The 23,143-nt window shown below is 43.5% G+C and overlaps 1 protein-coding gene across 1 annotated transcript in view; it reads left to right on the top strand.

Annotated features, from left to right (window-relative positions):
• Positions 1-23,143, top strand: part of TGFB2 (transforming growth factor beta 2) — a 58,202-nt gene that overhangs the window by 25,891 nt on the left and 9,168 nt on the right. The window contains exon 2 of the mRNA XM_033056067.1: positions 11,318-11,481. Within this exon, the coding sequence (XP_032911958.1) occupies positions 11,318-11,481 (164 nt within the window). The remainder of the gene's footprint in view (positions 1-11,317; positions 11,482-23,143) is intronic.

The raw sequence follows: 23,143 nt of genomic DNA, 5'->3' as shown, positions 1-23,143 counted from the left end.
AGGACACTACTCTCTCTAGGTCCATGTTAAAAGGAAAAGTAACTTGGTTTATGGTATACTCTTACTCAGTGGTCAACCATGACTGAGCAAAGACTGCTGCCCTGCTGGGTTCTGTAGGATGCACTGTTTAATCTCTGTGCAAGGGACCTGCCTTGACCAACTTCTGTCAGCTGAAACTGTACTCTCTTCCCATACTAAAACAAAAAAAAAATATCAGGGGAGACTGGATGACTAGCCTGGAATATAATCCAGACTGGGGGGGCCTGGAGAGTATTAGTAGGAGGTGATTGTCCACAGGCTAATTTGAGAAGAGTGGAATGAGCAATCTCTGCAGAAGGTTGATGTTCATTTTCATCTTTCTCACCAAGAGCGTGAACTGCAAGGCCGCCAACAGCACAGGCAGGAAAGCTATTACCTACTCCTGCTGCTGCTCAGGAGCCTTTCCAAAACACAGGTTGGGTAGGTTGGGAAAGCAGTAACAAAAATCACATTCCAGGTGTGAGCTACATGGAGGATTTGGTCCTGTAGGCTCCCCTCAATCTGAGGAACATGAGAACTGGCTTCAACCTGTGCTCCCTCAGTGCTACGAACTCTCAGGCAGGAAATCCTTTAAGCACAAAGCTCACAGGATGACTTTGAGAGGACTGTGTTCAAAGGGAAGCCAGTGCCTAAGCTCTTTCTCTGAAGCAGAGTGATAGGCTTCTTGCTCTGTTTCTGTGCTAAATGTTCAGACTGGTTTTACCACTTATATCACATTGAATTCCAGCTGATTGAATTGCCCTGCAGATGTATAAGAGGAGAAATACAACGTTGGACTTGGGAACAAGAGAAGTGATATTTGGATTATTCTGTGCTAAGGTAGAGAGGCACACAAACACAGCAGCTTAAACTGAATTGTGAAATAGCCTGAGAATGTCTTTTTGCTGCCATTTCCTTGATTTCAACACCACTGAGTTTGTCATGTATGACGGCTTTGTGGTTGTTGTGACACTGTTGGAGAAAATTGGATTTGGGGAAAGTTTTCTTAGTTCTTTAAATAATTCAGAATGTTTTCCAGTTCTGTTTTTTTCTCACCAGCGCAGCTTTGTTCTGCAGCGGTACATTTTTTCTAAAGCAGATTTTTGCATAGTTGCATTGCCCTGGCATAATATAATCCTTAGGACATACCCAAGAGATTTCCTGCCATCCTCGTGGATTTCGTAACAAAGCTTGTGATTAGAAGCCCTTCTATGCAGAAGATTAAAAGGGAGATGGCATTCACTGCCTTGAGAGGCAGCTCAAGTCATCCAGCACTAAAGGCACAGGTTGGAGCCTGTGAGGAGCGTGTTTGCTGTCAGAGTGCAGCAGGATGACTTTACAGACAGAGACAGGCGATGGGTAACCACAGCTCGCCTTAAGGGAAGCACTGAGCCCATCTCCTTAGGGAGTTAGCCTTGTAACCCTGGTTTCTGACAGTGAGAGGATATGGCTGTGCTTCTCTCTAAGGATCAGGTTCAAACACTGGAACTCCTCACTGGAACTGCTTTCAGGGGTCCCCAAAAGACCACTCTGGTCCCCAGGTCTGGGGACACCTGGCTGGGCTGGCCCTGTAGCAGCAGCATCCCATGGCTCTTGCCAGCATCCTGACCCTGTGAGCTGGTTGACTTCTCTTCTTGGGTGCTGCTGAGGGAGGGCAGCTTTGTTACCTGTCCGTGGATGGCAGGTCCCCCCAGGGCAGCAGGATGCTGCCTCCTTGGCCTCGTACCTGTGGAAAACCCAGGAGGTGAGAGGAGGGAGAGATGCAGAGTGTGCAGAGCTCTGTGCAGGCATACCAAGCTCCTCTCACCGACAGGGAAGATAGATTTATCACAGAAGTCATTTTTTGTGTGAATCTGAGGGATTCAGTAAAAGTATGCCTGAATAAAGCACGTTTTTAAAATACAGTTCATTAGTAAAATGGCACTGTGGTAACATGGTGAAGCCAGTCTGAATCCTGCTGGCTGGGCTGGGAGTGCAAGTGAAATTCATCAGAAAGGTTTCAGGAAGAGGAAGGATTTAAAAAAAATAATAAACATATATAGATTTTCTCAAGCACACACAGATAAATCAGACCTTACACCTAATCTGCCATGGAGAAGATACAATGTTTTTCTTAGATAAAAACTATTCAAGATGACTTGGTTTTCAGGGGGGAGGTGGAATCATTGATGGCTGCCTAGGGGGTTTCAGGCATGCAGTCAGCATCCCAGTGCCTGTGTGAAGCAGTGGGATGCACAGCAGTGAGCTGGGCTTGTGGTCTTGCCTGCCTCCTCAGCCTGCCAGCAGAGAGGTCTCTTGGTACTGAAGGTATCGCTTCAGTAGCATGCAAGGAGAAGGTTTGGAAATGGAAGAGAAAAAAGGTCTTTGTCACAGGGAAGAGTGTGGGTCAGTCTTGTGAACAGGGGAAGGTTGGTTTGCTCTGTTTTCACTCACTGAGGTCATTGCAGCCATACAACCTCAGCTGAACTGTGCCAGCAAGTCAAGTCTTACTCTGCCTGTGAGAAAGGTTTGTGTTCCCTGGTGAGCTTTTTCTTTTTACCCCACCTTTTTTTTTTCTTTTTTTTTTTTTAAGATGAGATAGGCAATTGTACTTGCAATTCTTCCTTATGATTCTTAGCTGAAAGAGGAGCAGCCTTTCATGGAGAGAGATGAAAGACACTAGGAGTATTTTTCTTGCATTCCAGTGTAAGTAGAATAGCAAAGTACATACCTGAGACGTTTCCAAACACAACACACATCTATTACATATTTGATTTCAGTGGTGATACATGATAACCTGGGATTTCATTCAAAGGATCCTGATGGGGATTTGAAAGGAGTTCTTCTTCCCTGAATGTTCACAAAATAGCTGCTGAAAGCTGAAGGGCCTTTTGTTGGCAGATAAATTCACAGAGAGGCTGGAGACAGTTTCCTTGTACTGAAAATCTTCTCTGTGCTTGCAGTTGTGGAGGTGAATTCCTGGCCCTTTTGAAAGTGTTGGGGATGTTTGGTCAGTGACTTCAGTGAGACCAAAACTTTACTCAGGTTTTTGGAGAGGCTTTGGTATCTTTATAACTTCTTGTAATGCCTGTTGGCAGGCAGAGCAGCTTTCCTGTTAGCTTATTGTGCACCTTCCCTGGAGAAAAGGATCAGCTTCTCTTGGGAATGCATGGTCATGTCCTTGCTGTGCTGGCATCAGTGCAGGAGTGAGGGACACAGCTGAAGATGTGTTTTTCTCTCTCACACCATTAAAATTGCAGTGGTGAGATTAGAGGGGGTTTATGTGTGAGGGTGAGTGGTTGTGCTGTACCTTTACTCTGTATGCTTTAACCTGCTGCAAGATTAAGACCCCTTTGTTGAGAAACAAAGATAGTAGTAGGGTTTGTGTTTACATTCCCTCTCTGGCTGCTTCACATGACAGGTGATGTGTAAAGAGGACTTTGAGGAGAATTGAGGTCAGACCTTTCAGACTTCCTAAAATGCCTGGAGATTTACATATGTGAAAGATGGTCTGGAATGGAAAATTCAGTGTTTGCTGCTCTCCAAAATAATCCCAAGTAATTAAGTTACATCAATTAAGCATTGCTTGAAATTTAGAACAGCTGAGAGCAGCTCTCGTGATGTGTCAGTGTTGTTTGCATTACCCAGCCCCTGTGTTTCAGGTTGGATGAGGGGAAAAAAAAGCCAACAGCCTGGAAAGTTTTGAAAGCAGGCAGAGAGAGGAGGGTCTGGTGAGCTCACATGGTGGAATTTCTCTTCAGGGAATTCACATTCAAGCAGTCATAAAGGCAGGGGCAGAAAATGTCTTCTGAGCACTCTGCAGGTGTTGTTATGTGAGGTGCAGGTTTTACTCATTTCCATCTACCCCAAATAGGGAAAAGAAATACCAGGCATGGGGCTGTACTATGAGGGTCCTAGGAGGGATTCCATCCTCCTTTTTAAGAAATAGGAGTATTTGGGAGTGGTCACGCCAAGCATGCCTGGTTGGAGTTCTGGTTTTGTGTTCCTGAAAGGGAATGGACAAGTTTCCCCTTTCATCTTAGCCAGAGGCTTCAGTGATTTCAACAAGCTTTTGATTCTCCTCCAGCTTCAGAAGCTTGGAGCCAGGCAGTTGATTTGAGAGGCTGTGTTTATTCAGATTCTTCTAGAAGTTAATACTCAGAGAGCTTTGTTTTATAGCAGAAGTGGTCTTCTGGGCAGCCTTTGCTTTTTTCAGAGCTGCAGAAGAAAAGTGCACTTCGCTAAAGGAATTCACTCAACAGAGCATATTCTCAGGCCAGGAGACTTTGTTAAGGACCAGGACTGTGTCTTGTAGGTACCTCAGGACTGCTCTGTGGTGGTGAAGTAGTTCCAAGTTTGTGCAGTCTCTGCTGGTTTACCTTGCCCTACATCTGAAGATGTCAACTCATACATGCAGTCTGTAGTCCTTAGTTCCAGGTGTCTTCCTGTGTGTTCCACGGGTGTCACCTTTTTGTTCCAGCTATCCCACACAAACAACTTATTTCCTACAAAGTAAATTATGTAGCTTGTCTGGTAGGGCTGTGTATGTTTTCCTTAAGTATTTTTCTCCCACTGCTGAAGCACATCCATGATTTCTAATCTTCCCTGTAATGAGCAGTGATGGGGACAGGTTTTTTTTCTGTGGCAGGCTGCACCCACCCGAACTCTCCTTCCCCTTGCAGCAGGAGTGTGTGAGCCAGCAGTGCCTGCCTGTCATTCACAGGCTCCTGGAGACTTTGTCTGATGCTTTTGGTCATCTCAGGTAAAGCAGAAGGCTTCTGCTGCTTTTCTCTTTGGTATTAAATTTGATTTTCCTTTACCTTTTGGGTGGAGGAATAGCTGGGAACCTTTTTCAGAAGGGGTCCATTTAGGGCATCTGCTGCAGCTCAGACTCTTGGTGTTGCACCCCATAGGAGGTGAACAAACCTATGTGATGTTGGCCTAGTTTTTATTTTTCTATGGAACCCATAAGAGAGGGAGGAGAGAAGAAGCCATCACTGATTATATAGGATAGATATTTTCTCTTCCTTCTTTCTGCCTGGTGTGAGTAGTATGAGTTTTTTTATGCTAAATGCTCTTTTGGATTGAGTGTACAAAGACTAGTGACTTGAAATAATTGTGAAAGGGTGGTAGAGAGAGAAGGTCCAGTGGAAAAAAGGATTTAAATTAGGGCTTTCTGTCTGATAAGATTCACTTAAATCAGACAATTGAGTGATATAGCAAAATTACAGCTCTTCTTACAATGGTCTGCATACCAAATTAACATCCAAAGCAGTCCATTTCAGCTGCAGCATTTAAACAAGTTGAGGTTAACCTTGCAACATGTTTTGACCCAGCCCCCAGGGAGAACAACTACCAAAAAAAAAGAAAACAAAAAACAAACAAAAAAAAGAAAAGAAAAACAACAAAAAAACCCCACCCAACAAACAAACAAACAAAAAAAAAACAGAAAAAAAGAAAAAAAATGTGTTGACCTGTTACAGCCTTAAAATGACAATGGTAGCTTTTCAAGACAAGGTTTATTGCCCACTTTTAAGACTCACATCCAACTCTAACGTCTAAGTAGGGATAAAGTGACAGAAATTAAGGGAGCATGTAATAAGATGCCCTTCCCTTTGCATCTTTATGGTGACCCACAAAGCCAGGGCTTAAACCTTTTCTGTAAAAGAATCCTATGCAGCAGCTTTGCTATACCACTAACAATTACTTGAGTTTATTTTGCTACTTGTCTTTGTGAGAACTTTAAACCTAAACTTAAACTTAATCCTGTGATTCTCCAGAGGATAATTACAGTGTCTCAGAATCCTTATTGTGCCAGTTGCATTTTGACCTGAAGATGACTGCAGGATGTTTTTCACCATTACAGAATTTGAAAGTACAAAAGACAATTATGTAAAAGTGTTGTTAGAGTCCATCAAACTCCAGAGCAATAGGAGTACCTTAAGGGAATGAATTATTTGGGTAACTGGAAACCTGACTACCAGATCTGTTTACTGTTGAGATCATTGCTTTGGCTAGTCATCTTTTGATGGTGAAGCAATGAGGAAGTAGTAGCAGAACCAGAAGGCTCTTGTCAGATTTTAAGTAAGGAGCACATAATTTCATAAACATGTCCCCCCAAAATTGCCTCTTTGCCTCATTGTGCCTGTTTTTTAATCTGGAATGTCCTGGAGTTGTTTACTTTTCATATATTGTCATAGATCTTAAATGTGTTTCAGAAGAGGAATAGCAAGTGGTTCAACAGCAAAAAATATGTCACAAAATTTGTAATTAGGTATTTATTCTTTCTCAACTTGCTGTGTTCCCAGTGGATTTTTTCTGACTTCCAGTGCACAATTCCTCCTCAGTAGCAAATGGTTGATGACAGATAAAGGTAATACCTCAGAGGCAATTCTGTAGATAAAAACTGGAATATTGGAGTAAGTCTCTTATGCTACTTTTGTATTGTCTGACTTTGCAACCTTGCTGCAAGAATCCTGGAAGCTGTGCCTGAGGAGGAATGGCACAAGTGTTCAGTCCAACAGCACGGGTCAGCTGATGGATGTGCTCATAGCTTAATGTCATAGTGGGATTTCCCCTTGGGGGCCAGTCCCAGTTCCTGGATATGACCTATGGCTTGCATTACTAGGTCCCCTTTGATTGCAGAGAAGCAGTTTCCAGCAGGATTTCACAGTCACATCAGGGTCGGGAGGGGTGAGCAGAGTGATTATTATGGGCTTTGGGAGCCCAGATGCATTAAGCAAACTTCTAATTTCTTGGAGAGAGTTTCCCTGGAAAAGAGGAGAGGATTTGTGTCCCAAGTGTGCCTGACAGGAAGGATGGGATCCTGCTGGAGAGATGTGCTGTCACAGCTGACAAGACATTCATCCTCCCAGCGCATGCTGCTTCACTTGCCGTGTCTTTGGAGGCAGCCTGACCCAACTCCTGGCAGGGAGAGAAGTTCACACACAGGGAGAAACGATGTCACGTTATGCTGCTTGTTAAGAAAAAAAAAAAAAAACCCATAGAATTTGCTATCAGTGAGCTGAAATCTAAACAGCCTAAATGGTCCTAATAGTTAGAGAGGTTAGGGAAGCTTGCCAGAGCGTGGAAAGCATAACAACTGCATTTAATAACAATCAAGCTACTCTTATAAATATTTGCATGTGCTGCTTCAAAGCCTACTACATGGTCATTCATGTACTGCAGTTAGAAGGATGAGGAGGGGGAAAAAAAAAAAGAGAGCGAGAAGAAAAGGGCACTCCGTGTTTTGTAGCTGCCATAATAAAGAATGGGCAAAGCACCAGAAAGAAAAGAAAAAGGAAAAGAAACCCTCCAAAGTTTAATAAACACAAAAGGGAATAAAAATAAATCTTTGGAGCATTTATTACAAGCCCTTGATGGAAGGATTAGATTGAAGCTCTCAGCCTTTCCAGTGTGGGTGTATGTGTGAAGGCGGCCTGTCTGGCCTCTTCCAACGAGACAAGAAAAGTTGTTTACATTTCCTAACTTGGGCTGTGCATGTAATTGATTTCTTTTTGTTTCAATAGCAGAAATGAGAATTCAGAGGGAAAAAAAAGCCTCATTTGGATACAATTGAATTTAGGTCTTTTTCCTCGCCAGAACGAAAGCTCAGCTCTCAGAAGAGCTGTGTCAAACAGAGTGTTTTGCTTCTCCTGAAATGTCAGTACATGCAGTACTGGTGAGGAAAGCTGTGGAAATGCAGTTCATCAGACACAACTGCGCAAGGCAGGAGTGTCATCCTTTCGTGCAGGTTATTCCTGATTTGGGGAATATCTTCAGCATGGAACAAACTTCCTATCCCTGCTTTCAGTTTCAGAGTGCTTGGCTACACCTTGCTCTCCTCCCAGGTGCTCCTGGGGGCCTGTTTTGGATGGTTGGTCAGAGAATGTGTTCAGTCCCTCCCATTGACAGTGTTCCAGCCTGGAGCAATAGTGAGGGATGTGTTGGGATGGGTCTCCTGCACCCTTCCCACTGATGCTTTTCTGCTTTGTCAGAGCTGGGCTGCTTTCTGTCCAGGTTGCTGGCACAGAAGCCTGGAGGATGCTGGACGTTGAACAAAGCCAGTAAGAGGCAGAAGAAACCACAGTGTCCTTATGCACTTAATCACTCACATACCAGAGCACATTTTAACCTGGCAGTTCGGACTGCCCCTTGTAGAGCAGCTGATGAAGTTTCAGCTTGTTCAAGAAAGAAAAAAAAAAGCAAGAAAAAGAGTAAACTTGTGAGGCTTGGTGTTTAGCAGCCTGAAGGGAGGAAGAGGAGGATGGATGCTGCCTTCACCTTCTCCAGCTGTGTTGTGCAACTCGTCTCAATTGTGATGGTTGTGGTTGTGATTATTACAGCTGGAAGTCTTCAGGTTTTTTTGAGGGTTGATTTAATGAGTAATTTAAAAATGATAAAAATGGAACCTTTCATTGCATTTACTATTCTCTCTCCCACCAAAACAAAATAAATCAGTGTTTTCCTAGCTACGGGAAACATATCGGTTTAATTCCACTCGTTAATGATAATAGTTCAAAGAATACTTCAGAAGTCTTGTCTGCAGCAGGGTAACTGTGTTTGCAGACCAGCTTGGTCAGAGTCATCCTGGTGTCTACTGGAGTCATGGGGCCAAGCCAAAACCAGAAGGGAATGCAGAGGTATCCAGCTGAATCTGAATTCTTGCAACTGTCAGGTTAAGGTGGAGTCGCAAAGAGAGATAAATTGCAGCATCTGAGATCACTTAAAGGCTAATCCAAAACCTTGTAGACTCCATAGGGTTCTTACAGTTCCTTTAAAGAGAGTTGCAAGTCTCATTTCTCAGACTTCATGTTGATTAATTTTCACATAAACCCCGATTGTGCAGTCAGCCATTCCTTCTTTTTTCATCAGTCCATGAATAATGCCTTTTCCTCAGTTGACATCCTGTGGATTCTGTCATGAATGATAGAGTTAGGAAATCAAATTTCTTATGTGAGATTTTGCACATAAAGATGTAAAACTATCTTGCAAGGGAGATGAAACTTCTGTAAGACAAGAATTTCTGCTTACTCACAGTTGTCCCATGCCTGCCTTCCAGTGGAAGGGAATACTTGTTTGCAGTGGATACAGATGCACATATGTGAACACAAAAACAGGCACACTGAAAGGGTATTCATTCTCTGTCATCCTTATATATGAGAAAGAGAGAAAATGTAAATGCAGGAATGGCTCAGGAATATCCACTCAGACACATACTCAGAGATTTGTAATACACAGTACCTAAAACAAAGAAACTGGAAAGAAGGCCTACAAATATAGCACAAGAAAGTTCTAGGAATAAGGAGCTAAATATAAACCAAACTGACAGTTAAATAGGGCTTTTCAATCTAAAATAAAGTCAAGATGAGCAGGGTTTGTCTGTGCCAGGGCAAGTGAATGGCTGCTACTTTGGCTTGTCCACAGTGAACAAAATGGTAGGTTGATGCCTCAAACAAATGACAGGGAAGGACAACTTACAACTCATCCTGGAAGCATCAATCTTATATATACATATTATTATGCCAAATTATATTCCTAGTAGGATTAGGTTTGGCTGAAGAACAAGTAGTAGTCTCGGAGTTTCCTACAGCAAGAAAAATAAACTGAAGATACTGTTTCTCTCCTAAAGGAGGATGTAATCTCCAACCAAGTAGGTTTTATAAGAATTTGCAAATATGAGCATCATATTTGCACACAGTTAAGCCTTTCTCAGCAGCCCTTCCTTGGTATTTTGGGAGACTCCAGCACTGATGTGTTGCTGATGGGAAAGAGGAGTGGCTTTGGTGTAGGAGTAATTTGCATCCCTTTGCCTTTGAGTTCTCACTGTGAGATTGTAGCAGTTTCCTGTCAATAAGAATGGTAGCCAAGAACAGTGATTATGGTGCCTGGAGGGTTATTTTCAAGCACTGCAGATGTGAAAATCTGAGAACTTTTTTTTTTTTTAATTAAATGGAATCATAAGGAAGTATGAGGCTTCCTGTTCATAGTTGTACCTGTTTGATCATACTGAGGGTCTACTTTGGGGAGTACTCTTTCAGAGGATTGTTTTGAAATGTTTTGAGAACTTGTCATCTCTCACTTACAGTGCATCTACAGTTGAGGCTGAGATTATTTCTTTATCATCAAAGATTTTTCTCATAGCTATATTTATTAAGTAGTCAGTTTGAACTTACTCAAAGAGCTACAACAAGTGGGTCATTAAATCTGTGAGAACGCCTGTGCTTCCTCAGCTGAAAATGCCTTCCCAGCCCCCACATTTTTCTTTTTCCTATTTTTTTAATTTATCCATTTCAGTTTTCACACTGTAAGAGAAGAAGAAACCGTTCCCTCGATTTGAACAGAGATTTTTATTAGGCATTTCATCTCCTCTCTGAGGAGTGTGAGCTTGTCTCCTTCCACTCTGTTCCCCTCTCTCCTTTCTGACGTGTTTGGGTGTCAGGCAGGGGTGCTGTAGGCAGATTTCTCCTGATGCTGCTGCTCTGGTCAATGTGGAAGGGCTTCAGATGATGACTGAACCCCTTAGGGTTTCCTGGTTTGTGCAAAACTACCTTGCTACTTACCTTTAGTCAGAGTTTTCCACTGGGAAAAGGAGAAACATTGTTTTAAAACCTAAACTGAGATGTGTAATGCTACTATTGAAGACTTGAGGCCATTTTTCTGGGTTTTTTTTCTGCTTTTCCCCAATATATAGTAAAGGGTGGTTATGTTTATGGCTTTTAACTGCTTCCAAGTGGTCAAAATTCATGTAATCCTTTTTGCAGTGTCTACTGTCTGCTTGCCTTTTCCCTTTGTTTGTCCTTCCTCTTCTCTTCCAGCCCTCATTACTATAATCAGAATGACTATTTTGTTCCAAAAATATCCTTTAATAACTAACTATGGAAAATTCATGGTCCATATTCTGGGGGGAAGTGGTTTTCAGAGAACATATAGATCAGATGAGCTGCTGTTATTTGTTGTCTTAGCAGATCCCTGTGAGCACTCTGTAAGCCTGAGGACATTTACAAACATGCTATGTTTTTTTCTCAATTCATAAGTATTCAGGATTTTCCCCCAGTAGGTTGAAAAAGGGGAGGTTTAAATGCATGACCTGAAATAGAGTTGAATGCAGTTGTTAATCTCTGTTAATATGGCACTCTTATAAAAAACACATGGGGTAGATTTTCTTAATTTTTATTAAATTGTTAATAGTACTAAATTGACCACTGGAAGCTGAACCATACTTAAGATATTTCCCTGACTGAGGCTGTCTTGCATTAAAATGTTTGAAGGAATATTTTGTCATCCAGAAGAGTCATGAAACCCCTTTGCTTTCTTGCAGATGCCATCCCACCGAACTATTACAGCCTTTACTTCCGAATCGTCAGGTTTGACGTCTCGGCCATGGAGAAGAACGCCTCCAACCTGGTGAAGGCTGAGTTCAGGGTCTTCCGCCTGCAGAACACCAAGGCCCGCGTCTCAGAGCAGCGGATAGAGCTGTACCAGGTATGGAGGCGCCTCACACACCTCAGCTCCCCACCTTGCTGCTGCAGAGCCACCTAGCAGGCAGAGCAAACCCTGGGGAGTTGAGTCAACTCTCTTGTCTTGGTTTGAAAGGAAGGTGTCTGCTAAGGAAGGCAGGAGCCTCTCTTGAGATGGAAAATGTAAACCCCCTCCCTCCAAGTTACTTCAATTTTGAAATTAGAGAGCATTCAGGCAAAGATATAGGAATAGGAATAACAGTTCTTTACTAGGAAAATTGAAATAGAAATACAGCATTACAAAGAACAAACCCAAAATAATGACAGAGTCAGAGTACAACCTGACACCCCGTCAGGCAGGGTGTTGGTAGCAGTCCCATTACATGGTGGCTGCATCCTCCTGCAGTGAGAGGTGTGGTTCTGTTGAAGCAGTGCTCCTGTAGGAGGGTGTAATTTTCCTCAGAAGGTCCAGTGATGATGTAGAAGAGTCTGGTTTTCCTCTGGGAATCCAGTGGAAAAAGGGTGATCTGATGTTCCAAATCTCAGTTTTTGTCTAGGTAGGAAATGTTGGGCTCCTCCTCCTGGATGGAGCATCTCCCAATGGGATAGTGTAATTTTATCAGTCATGCAGTGGGACTCAATGGGCCATTAACAGAAGGTATCTCCCTGGAGGGAGGATGGGTCGTGGGAAAGATAAAGAATACTGCCTCACCTGGTTTTAACAGATGATGATGGAATACATACTTTTGGTTACATCCTGTATTGCAGCCTAAGACATCTCTCCAAAGCTATCTCTTATTTCAGTGCCTTCCCTAGAAAGGATGTCACTCGAAATCATACAAAGCTGAGATATGCACATTTTTTCTAGCAGTTAAGCCTCAGGACTCCAGAGTTTTAAGCCAGCAGTTTGCCCAGGTGGCCCAGAGGACAAATGGCATCCTGGATGGTATCAGCAATAGTGTGGCCAGCAGGACCAGAACAAGGATTTTCCCTCTCTCTTCAGCCCTGGAGAGGCCTCATCTCAAATCCTGTGTCCAGTTTTGGGCCCCTCACTCCAAGAAAAACATCCAGGTGCTGGAACATGTCCGGAAAAGGGCAGCAAAGCTTCGCAAGGATTTAGAGAGGGAGCCCTTTGAGGCGTGGCTGAGGGATGTGGGGGTGTTTATTCTGGAGAAAAGGAGGCTCAGGGTGACCTTACCACTCTACAGCTCCCTGAAAGGAGAGTGTGGGATTGGCTTCTGCTGTGCAACCAGCAGCAGGACAAGAGGAAATGGTCTTGAGCTGCAGCATGGGAGGTTTGGGTTGGACATCAGGAAGAATTCCTTCACTGAAAGGGTTGTCAGGTGTTGGAACAGGCTGCCAAAGGGAGGTGGTAGAGTCACCATCACTGTAAGAGTTCAAGAAATGACTGGACATGGTACTTAGTGCCATGGTCCAGTTGACATGGTGGTGTTTGTTCAAAGGATGGACTCCCTGATCTTGGAGGTCTTTCCCAACCTTAGTGACTCTGAGATTTTGTATTTCACAGCATATAAAAAAATGAGAAAACAAGACATCAGAAAAGTTATTCCCAGGATCTCTGTCTCCCAACACCTGACCTGAACTGTAGTTTATATAGAGGTCAAATTCCTCTCTCTGGCCCATGTTCAGGAGAAGCTTTTTAAACCTTCCTTGTAGAAATGGAATTAAAACTTAATTTGCAAAGCTTAGGAGTTTCAAACCTGGCTTCTGTATAAGTAGTCCAGGGGTTGAGGCAGAGGAGCAGACAACTCAGGGTTTGTGCAGTGAGTAAGAAATTGCCCCATGGCTCTTTCGCTCTGGAGTGTTGACAAGATTTATGTCATTTAATCTTTAAGGACTTCAGAGCCTTTAAACTCATTTAATGTAGAGTGTGTGCATTTGTGCAAATACTGTCTAGAGCATATTTCATCTAAAGCATAGTTCTCCTCACTGAGAAACATAGCAACTAAAAGGGGCCCAGCTCCCAGTTTTTACTGAGTAAAACTCAGGGGTGTTCCAGCAGCCTGTGACATGTTCTGCTGAAAATGCTGATGGATAGGACACCACCTTCTAAAAGTATATGGAGACCCTCTTTAGCTCTGTTCTTGCTGCCTGCATTAGCTGTGCTTGGGCACTGTCCTGGGCTTGCAGCACTGTAGAGTCCATCTTGGGTCCAGTGGGTGCAAATTTGAGTCTTCTCCCTCACTTTTAGTAACACTCACTTCACCTTTTCCTGCCTGGTCTGGTCAAGTGGAAGCCCAACTTGAAGCAGAGAGAGGGGACAGTTTGGGTTCACAGGCTTGCTAAAGTGACAGCAAAAGCCAGTCTTGGAGGCTGACAGCAGGAGAAGGGTATTGGTCTGTTTAGATGTTGTTTAAATGTAAGAAAAGCTTAATTCCCATTTGAATGTGGTTCAGGTCCACAGGTGGTCACTGGGGGCTGCGACCTGACTGCCATCCTTTCCAAGAACAGAATGGCAGAAAAGTTAAGCAAATAATGTGTTATTTTTTAAAAGGGAAAGCTAAGAACCTCTCTTGAGAATCACTGGTGTTGCCTGTATAGAACAACCATCCCAGAGAAATACCCTATGAGTCCCAGTGACACTGCCACAGCAGCCTGCTGAAACAATTGTATATTCTGGCTTGACCTCACTGTTCAGACATCCTAAAAGGAGTCGATGGCATCTCTGGGCTTTCTGTTGTTCTACTTCTGAGCGCTATTAGTCAGCCACCTGAAAAGAATACAGCTGTGGTTGCCTGAGCTCAGTCCATTGCCTTTCTGTGTTTGAGGAGCGTGGGACACAAAGAGTTCAGCAGAGGTATGGAAGAAAGGGCCTTTGCTTGGCTGGGATTTTGCCTTGTGATGAGAAACAGCTGGGGCTTACTTGAAAGAGCCTGACTCCAGCAAGCCTGTGCCCATGGAAATGACTACGCCTGCATCCAGGGCAGGTACTTGGGTCCCTGGATAAATATATGGCTGGTGAGTAAGGCAGTTTCTTTTTTAGGCTGGGTGGAGCAAACTAAGTGAAGTGTTAGGTGAGTAATGAGTGCAGGTTATTGTAGGATTAGATCTTTTCTCCACCAAGTAACAGGCAAGCCAAAGGCAGCATGCCCTGTGTGTTTATGCCAGGCATATTTTAGGCATGTTACTTTGTTCCTTGCTTGTGGAGAGGCAAGCTGTCTCTGGATCATTTCCCTTTGGTCATGTTTATTTCTTGCAATCTTGTTTGCAGCTCTTCCTAAAACCTTGCACTGGGATATTAGAGCTCTGGTGGGCAGTCTGAACTGCATGGGAGCCTTGGCAGGAGCATGAGAATCCCTAAATGTTGCTGCAACTGATCTCCATCACAGCACATGATGGTAGGATGTAGTGCTCAACAGGAAAGGCAAAAGCAGGGAGAAATTGGAGACAAGGACCCAAGATGCTTTTGGGTTCCTTCCAACTTGAAATATTCTATGGTGTATTGTAGAACAGTGCTATAGAAAGCATTCTAAAGTTTACTGTGTTAATTCTAGAGATTAGAAAGAAGGAAATCTATGCAGATGAAGGTGAAGAAGGATGGGTAAGGAGGCATTGGTGCCCCAGTGTGCTGGAGCTTTGGGGCTGTGTATTGATGTATTGAGAATGCAGATAGAGTTGTCTGGTGGTGAACATGGTACACACATGGCAGGTAAAAGGGGAGGGTGAGGAAGGCCCTCTTTTCAGTGGGAGAGGCAACTATCTTCTGCAGGGGCTGAAAACTTAGTCAGATACCTGACTCCAGCATGAAAAGCCCTGCATGGAGAGTGAGCCTTGCAGAGAAGATTGCTGGTGGAGTTGGCATGAGCAGCTGCCGCTCCTCCTCTGTGCATGAGCTTTGCTTCCTGTCTTGTGACATACATGCTGGGCTTGCCAGGGCTGTTGTGCCCAGAAGGAATAGTGTGGTTTTTCATCTTGCATAAGCAACATTTAATTATTAGGGGGTTTTTTTCTCCTCCAACCAAGTTTCAGGTTGCCTAGTGTTTTGCTTTGTTGTGGGGTTCTTCTTGATGAGGGTTTTTGGAATTCCTCTCATACCTGCAGTTTGAAGGAATGGTTGTTCTTTGTCCCCTTGTCTTTCTCAGTCAAGCAGGAGGAGAGGGGCAGAAGCCTTCTGGGGAGAATCAGAGCTCTCTTGTGGTTCTATGATACAGTCCCTGAACATGTGCACATCTTCTATTGCCCTCCAAGAGCTTTCTTATTTAGTCCAGTGGCAGTTCAGCAGTAGCATACACACCACCGATGTAGAAGGGACAACATTTTTCTAAAGGACTATTTAAGGAACAGCTAGAGACAGATGTGCAGGGTAAATTGAAAAAATAAGCAAGCAGAATATAAATATTTTGTTTCTCTGCCTGATTCTTTCTTTGTGTGGTCCTCTGACCCCTTAAAATGAAAGAAGAAATGCAAAACTGCACCTTTTCAGCTAAGCTTTCCTCAGGCTGTACTTGGCTCCCTTTTCCAAACCACATCAGAAAGGGACTTTGTGTTTTCCTACAGCCCTTGTTTGCACTGACTCCAGGAAGGCAGTCTGGGGCTGCTTGGCATGGTGAGCCAGGGCTGTGGCCCCTTGTTCCCAGCTCCTGGCACAGCAGCAGCAGCAGGACCCTGTTCCCACCTCAGAGGCTGAGCTGGAGTGAGTGCTTGTGAATCTGCTTGCCAGGTTTTCTGCAATCTGGATTTCTCCAGGCAGTGAATCCTAGAGATTAATTCTCATGCAGGTGCCCTGGATGCATCCACAAAGCCAGTGGGCAAGTAGTAATCCCTGTGTGCAGAAAATGTCTGTTTTCACCCAGAATACTTCTCTTGGTATTTAAGGATTAGTCAGTCACATCTGTGTGTTCCTGCACAGATGGGAAGTGCATTGCACATACTAAGTAATCTTAGGGTGGAAAATAATAAAACTCAGAGAAGTAGGAATTAAGTTACTTTTATAAGGCTGGTATGAAAGCTTCTGTCTCTTCTTGGCTCTGGTTAAGTGAACCCACAGACAATTAAATTCTTTAAAGGCACTACCTTTTCTGCTGTTTCTTCTGCTCCAGAGGGAGGCTTAACCCAGTGGTTGTGCTGCTGATCATCAGCACGCTGGAGAGTGGGAAGCCCAAGGGAAGGAAGGAAGTGGCGTGACCTTGGACAAGGCGCGCTTCTCCGTCCTTCCCCCGTGCCATGCTCGCTCAACGTGCACCAAGACCTCAGAAAATATTGAGAGGATAAAGTGCTTTTGGGGAAGGGAGGAGGAGTAATATTAAATAAACAAGTTTTAGCATCCTCCAGTGGCCCTTGCTATGTTTTTAAAGATTTATGCCAAATGCAGGCTTTATTGGAATTTGATCAGATAAAACTCAGTTGTTATGGGAATGTCTTTGTTCATCAGTTTTCTTGCCTACTTTGAAGACTTCATCACATCTTTCTTTTATTAAGGTGCTTCTGTATTTATGAATAAAGTTCCTGCACCCTTCAAAAAAAGCCTTGTCTTTTACGAATAAGCATTCCAAAAAACAAATAGGCACCACTGCAAAGCAGAACTAGTGGAAATCCTTACAGGGTGAAAAGACATCCTTCAGAGAGGACTGTGGTGTTGGGTTTAAGGTATTTTTATTATGTACAGGCAGTCAAACAATAACAAGTAATAATTACTTCCTGTGGAAGCGGTGCCATGTTTTGTTAACACGTCATAAAGCATCACAAAAAGAGCAGCTGAGGCGCTGTGTTTTATTGTTATCATTGAGGCTGCTGTGGGTGGGATTGTCTGAGAGGCTGTGGATGGGAGGGATGTATCCACAGGATGTATCAGAGCAAGGGCTGGGGCAGATGAGCAGTGCTGGGGGAGGCACATCAGATTGCAGTGAAGAATTTGAAAACAGGAGCAGACCTTTGGACTTTCCATGCTGGGGAGGGCCCAGTCTGTGTCAAGAACTCCTGTGGAGCTTGCTTGGGGTCTAGGAAAAACTGTCTGTCCTGTAGGCAGTGGTGACCCCCACTTCTTCCAGGGCCTCTCTCCCTGCTTGGAGGTATGAGGAGGAAGATGCTGTGGAACATATTACCCCATTATGAGTCAGATTTAAATACAAACCACAGTCAGTTGTTCAAATACTTTCAATTCAGACAGTGTTTTGTCTTGTTTTTCGGTTGGGGAATACGTTTAGAGTGAGCTACTACAGATTTGGGCCAAATCTCCACGGTGCAAATCTGAGGCAATTTACACTGACTGCAACAGAGATCCTTCAGGCTGATCTCTGTATAATCAGGAGCAGAGGGGCCTTGCTCTCTTCTCTTGCCAAGAAGTGCCGTCTCTAATGCCACGGAAGAAAACACCATGAAGCAGGATTTGTGGCTGTGAGCTGGCGCAGGATGTCTGTATTACAGATATCACCTGGGGCACTCGGTTATAATTGACTGCCATCCCTGTGACCCACATCTAAAGTAGAGCATTTGGATCTCACAGTTTATGTATTGCTATCCTGAAACCAGACTCTTGCATTTTGAAAGGTTACGAGGTTATGTTGAATGGCAAATGCACAGTGCTCTTTGAAGTGCCAAACCCAGTATAAAGCATGGATGTAATAACTTTCTACTCTATCAAACTCCTTTTTTCCCCCAGCAACAGCTCAGGACCAGAGGAAGTTAATTTGCAGTGTATTTCAGTTGAATTGCTGTTTTCTCCTTGTTCCAGAATTCCCTTTTTCTGGTTCCAAATACTGTATACCCTACAGAAAGATGTCAGTACGTGGGAGACCACATCTAGAGTACCTTCAACAAATACTCTGTGAACATGAGGAAGCATTTATGGCTGCATCATCTTCACTGTAATTTGAGAGCATATCTCGGATGCAGCCACCAGGAATAGAGCAGGAATAGAGCACTTACTGAAGGCAACTTGAAGAAATACATGATATTTCCCTCAGCTCCTGGCAAGGGCCAGTGTGTGCTTCCCAGCTGGACACTGCCATGTGTAGAATTGCAGACCATGGATGACTGTATTGCCATTTTTGGTGCCTGTACGTTATTGGAGGTGTAGGAATGCCGGCCATGGGTCTGAAAACAACAGCTGGGTTTGGGTTCCTGCTCTTTGGGCTAGGATTTGTTGGGGTAGCCAAGCCTACATTACACTGGGACATGAGCAAGTTTGAACCAGGCAGCTCAGTGTGTAATCACTGGGCTAAGGAGCATCAGGTTGGTTTGATGGCCATGTGCTTGAGAGGCTGTTGGAGAGGGAAAGGTGGTGTTCCTGTTCTGGAGAGGTGTAGGAAACAATGTGAGGCTTTGTTGGAGAGAAGCCTGCGTGAAGAATAGATGATGGGAGAAGACAGAGGAGGGTGGGAGTGGTTTGGGTGGAAACCTGTAGGTGGTGGGAAGAGAAAACAATGAGGACAACTGTGAGTTATAGGGAACAAGGCTGGCAAGAAGGGAAGAAAGAGGAGGGACTTGTGGAAGAAGACATCTTGGAGGAAGTACTGTGTCCAAATACTCATTTAGCCAAGAAAGCTGCGTGCCAAAATGTTGTAGTAAAATACACATGAAGATGAGATATGGCTGTTGGGGACAGGACCAAGGAAGAGAAAAGAGCTTAGGAGACTTGTGCGTAAAGGGGAGATGAACACAGGAGTACCCTGCAGGATCTGGGAGATTTGGCTAGAAGACAGGAGAGCCCACTCTGTTTCTGTTGACTTTGGCTCCTCTTTGTTGATATTTTAATAAAACATAATGTGCCTTTGGCAAGTTAAAGCTAAAGGCTAGATAAGTTTACAGGATTTTTTTATTTTGCTTCATTTTATATAAAATCTTTCTTTGGAACTATCTTAAAATCTCCCAAATGGCAGGAAATTGCCCTCAATATTTCAGAATCTTGCAGGAGAAGGACCCCAGACCCCTCCGTTCTTGTTTATTACTTAAACAATTCAGAGTCTTCCTGCCTGCTTAAACATAAATCAGGCTGTACAGCCTCGGGGCTCTGTCCCCAACTTACACTGCACATGTATCTTCAGCATCAGGAGGAGGGCCCTGCTTGGGGAACAAATGGAGAGGAAACCCCTTCCCAGGATCCATTCTCTTCTCAGAGCTCATCTCCTCACTGCAGGGTGATGCAATGAGTCAGTCACAGTGATTCCATGACATACTTGACTTCCCCTCCCTTTCTGACCTGCTGAAGTGCTCATCTCTTCACCCACCTCACACTTCACCTTCTTTTACCTTTAAGTGAGCATCAGCCAACACTGTAAGAGAATCCTTCTGCAGCTGTAGCCCATCCAGATATAAAAGAGGTTGGGTTATGTGTGCAATATGTTCTTTTTATTTGCAAGTTTGCATGAAGAACGTGTCTGGCAAGTTCTGAGCAGATGGATCAGAGAGCTATGGGTTTTTTACAAACTTTGGCAAGTACTCCATACCTTTCTTTGTATTTTGGCAGGAACTCTGCATCTCATATACTAGTCTCTAAAGATTCTGCCCTCAGTTTGAGCCTGACTCGGAGACCACTGCAAGTAATGGAAAGACTTCATTGATAAGCAGGGGGACTCTAAAGCCCTTTTAACTCCATAGCACTGAAGGCAGAGTCTGAATTACTCCATTGCAGGAGTGGCTACAAGAAGAGCTTGAAAACTCACACTGACAATTTTTTAAAAAATACACAGCCTGTCTCTAGCACTTAGAAGCAGCTAAGATTTTGATAGCCAGTAGATTATCTGGCAAAAGGTACTGTATGGAAGCTTTGCACTTTACACCATATGTTTTCACATATAATGAGTAAGAAACTGGAGAGGTTTGCAGCAGAATCAAGGATTTACCTCTCCTTGTGTCCAAGATAGGATCAAAGGCCTCAGATTTAACCAAGGAATGAGAAGGTAATTGATAATTACCATGGCCATTTTTTAACTGTAAGTTCCAGAAAGAGCTGGCTGAAGTCCCTGAGAGCTGTCCGGGGAGACCTTTGGAATATGGAACTGGGCAGTGAGTGAATCTTTCAGCAGGGTGAATGCTATGTAAGAATTTGGAAATGCCAAGCAGCTGCTTGTGCAGACCTTGGGAATCTGGTCATTCCAGTGTAGAGAGTTAGGCTGGAGTCCCCTGCAGTTTCTTCTAGTTCAGAAAGGGTCATCCTAAATGACAGTTTTTGGCCATGCTGTGCATAGCTGAACTTATCTCTGCTCTCATGTTAACCAGCATATGCACATCATTTGCCACTGCATCTCATTGTTTGGGCTTACTTACTTTAAGCTTACAAGTCCATGTCAGGTTATTTCCATTATTTTTAAAAGTGCCATGAAGTTCCAGTGGAAATCATGGATAATGGCTGATAAGTAAGAGAAAGAGTAGTGAGCCTGCCAAGATGTTGTAATACACAAGAACATCACAGGAGTCTGAAATGACAGAGAAGGGAAGGAAGGAAGTTATCAGGGGGCCAACAGCATCTGGAGGGAGGAGATCAGACAGTCCAGAATGAATGGAGAGGAAAGACAGAGTGATAGCAGGTTTTCACAAGATAATGCCATATTTACTGCTGTTCAGTGACTGCAGAGCCCACACTGGCTGATAGCAGTGATCATTTCAAGTTCCAAGGCAGTGCAGGAAACATGATGGATATTTTTAAGTGGCCATATGATCTTATTACTATGTTTGGAAAGTTCATCAACTTGTTTTAAGAAACTGTAAGTCACCAAAAATATTTCCAAAGAGTTGGTGACCATAATGCTCAATCCCAGCTGTAAAACACTTTTGGTTTTCTTGGCTGCAGCAAATGTATGTCATTGATGCATCAGCCTGTGTATCATCACTGCTGAACCACATTCAGTTTTTTGTTTGTTTACTTGCTGAGGAGGTGGTGAATTTATTAGCCGAAACTATTCCACTGAAAATTATATTTAATTGTAATTTTCCTATTCTTCTGCATCTGACTGTGATGACAATAGAAGACTAGAAGTAGTTACTGGCCAGAATACTAAATCTGAAATGAACTAAACAAGTTGCTGTTCTGGAGCTCTGGTTATTTGAAAGAACCAGTGTATCTTCGTGTCAAATTTTTTCCTTTTAGCTGTGTAATGAGTCACAGAGACAGGCTGTTCTGGCGTCTGCTGCCGGTGGTTATTGTCTAGAATACATACACTAATGTGTTGATTCAGTTATCCCCTGCTTTAGCTGCCTAAATATATGAGCGGGGGAGTAGGCAAAGGAAACTTTGAGCAAAATAATTATGTTTCTTTTAACAGTCTTGGGCTCAGGAGGTTCTTTTTTAGTTTGTTTTTGAACCAGTTTAATTACACTGACACCGAGTGCTGCTGCTCTGCTTATGTCAACTTCTGATATGCCCCATTCTTTAAAGAAGTCATGTTTTTCTGCTAATTTTGCAAGCATTCTGCTTTGTTTGTTATCATGAATTATGTAGTGTTCTGAGTGTACTTTACAGTTTATAAAACACAGACTAAGATAATCCTTATCCTTACTTTTATACTCAGAACTGTGTGATAGTTGCTTGAGGGTATAAACATGTGTGCCTATGAAAAAGCAGTTTCATCCTCCAGTATTTTAATGAAAATTTCAGCTACTTGAAACTCAAATTTTTTAAAAATATATCTGTTAATGCTTTCCAGTTATTCTGAAAAATAAACATAGCAAGTGATAAAAGTAATTTACAAATCAGTATTTTCTGGAAACTCCTTCTGAAACTAGCTTGTGTCAAAACTAAAATTTTTCACTACTGAATGCCCTGGTCATGGTGATTTGGGATATGCTTTCAAGATAACATCTTGGGTCAGCCCCTGCCAGCTGAGCAGAGGTTCTACCCCAGAAGGCTGAGCAGAAGGAAGAGCAGATTTCAACAGGATTTGTAAAATACCAGAAGTCTGGCAGGCCTGATGAGGGTGGCATGTGAGTGCTGTCATCACCCAGATCCCCGGCTGGGCTTCCTAAACATATGGAGCTGTACAAACAAGAGCAATGCTTCGTTTGCATCTGGCTTCTTCATGAGCCATGCCTTGCAATTAACTGCATGATTCATTTATTCCTGTGTTTGTGTCACCTTGATCTGCTGGCAGTAGCTGCATGTAAGTGATATCTAGAGACTCTTCATGGCTGTTTGTAAGATCATATTTTCACCAGGTGTTTTCAACAAGCCTCAGAATTGAAAAAGTGTGTGAGAGATAGGTTAGCAGTGGGTATAGGAAAAGGTAGGTAGAAGGCAGAGTACAAGACACTGGTGGAGAGGAGATTAATAAGTTTTTTAGTTGGTGGTTTTCCTGTGAAGGGAGGAATCACATACAGAAATGGGGTAGAAAAATCCCTGTTCTTAGAATTTAGAACATTGCTGCTGAATGAAAATCACTGTGTATACTGCTCTAGAAGTCTGGTGGATCACCTTTTGGTAACACTTCTTCCAATTCAGCTCATCCCCACAGCAAGTGATGATAGCCATAGGTTCCCTGTGTAATCATTTATTGTAACAGGCAGTGCTATCCCTCTGTTGGAAGCAGGACATGCCTGGAGAGCCATCCTCATATCCAGAGCCCAGGTGTGTTGGCTTGGAGCCTGCTCTGAGGCTGTGAAGGTGTGCCTGCTCACACCCGTACCATGGCCGGCTGTGCGTGCGGCGTTGGGATGTGTCCCTCCTCAGCCAGGAAGGTGGGGCTGCCTCTGTGCAAACCCTGTCTCCTGCTCATGCAAATGATGGGATCTGTGTC

Source organism: Catharus ustulatus, chromosome 3 (assembly GCF_009819885.2).
Source record: "Catharus ustulatus isolate bCatUst1 chromosome 3, bCatUst1.pri.v2, whole genome shotgun sequence".
Taxonomy (NCBI): Eukaryota; Metazoa; Chordata; class Aves; order Passeriformes; family Turdidae; genus Catharus; species Catharus ustulatus.
This window is presented reverse-complemented; position numbering and strand designations above follow the sequence as displayed.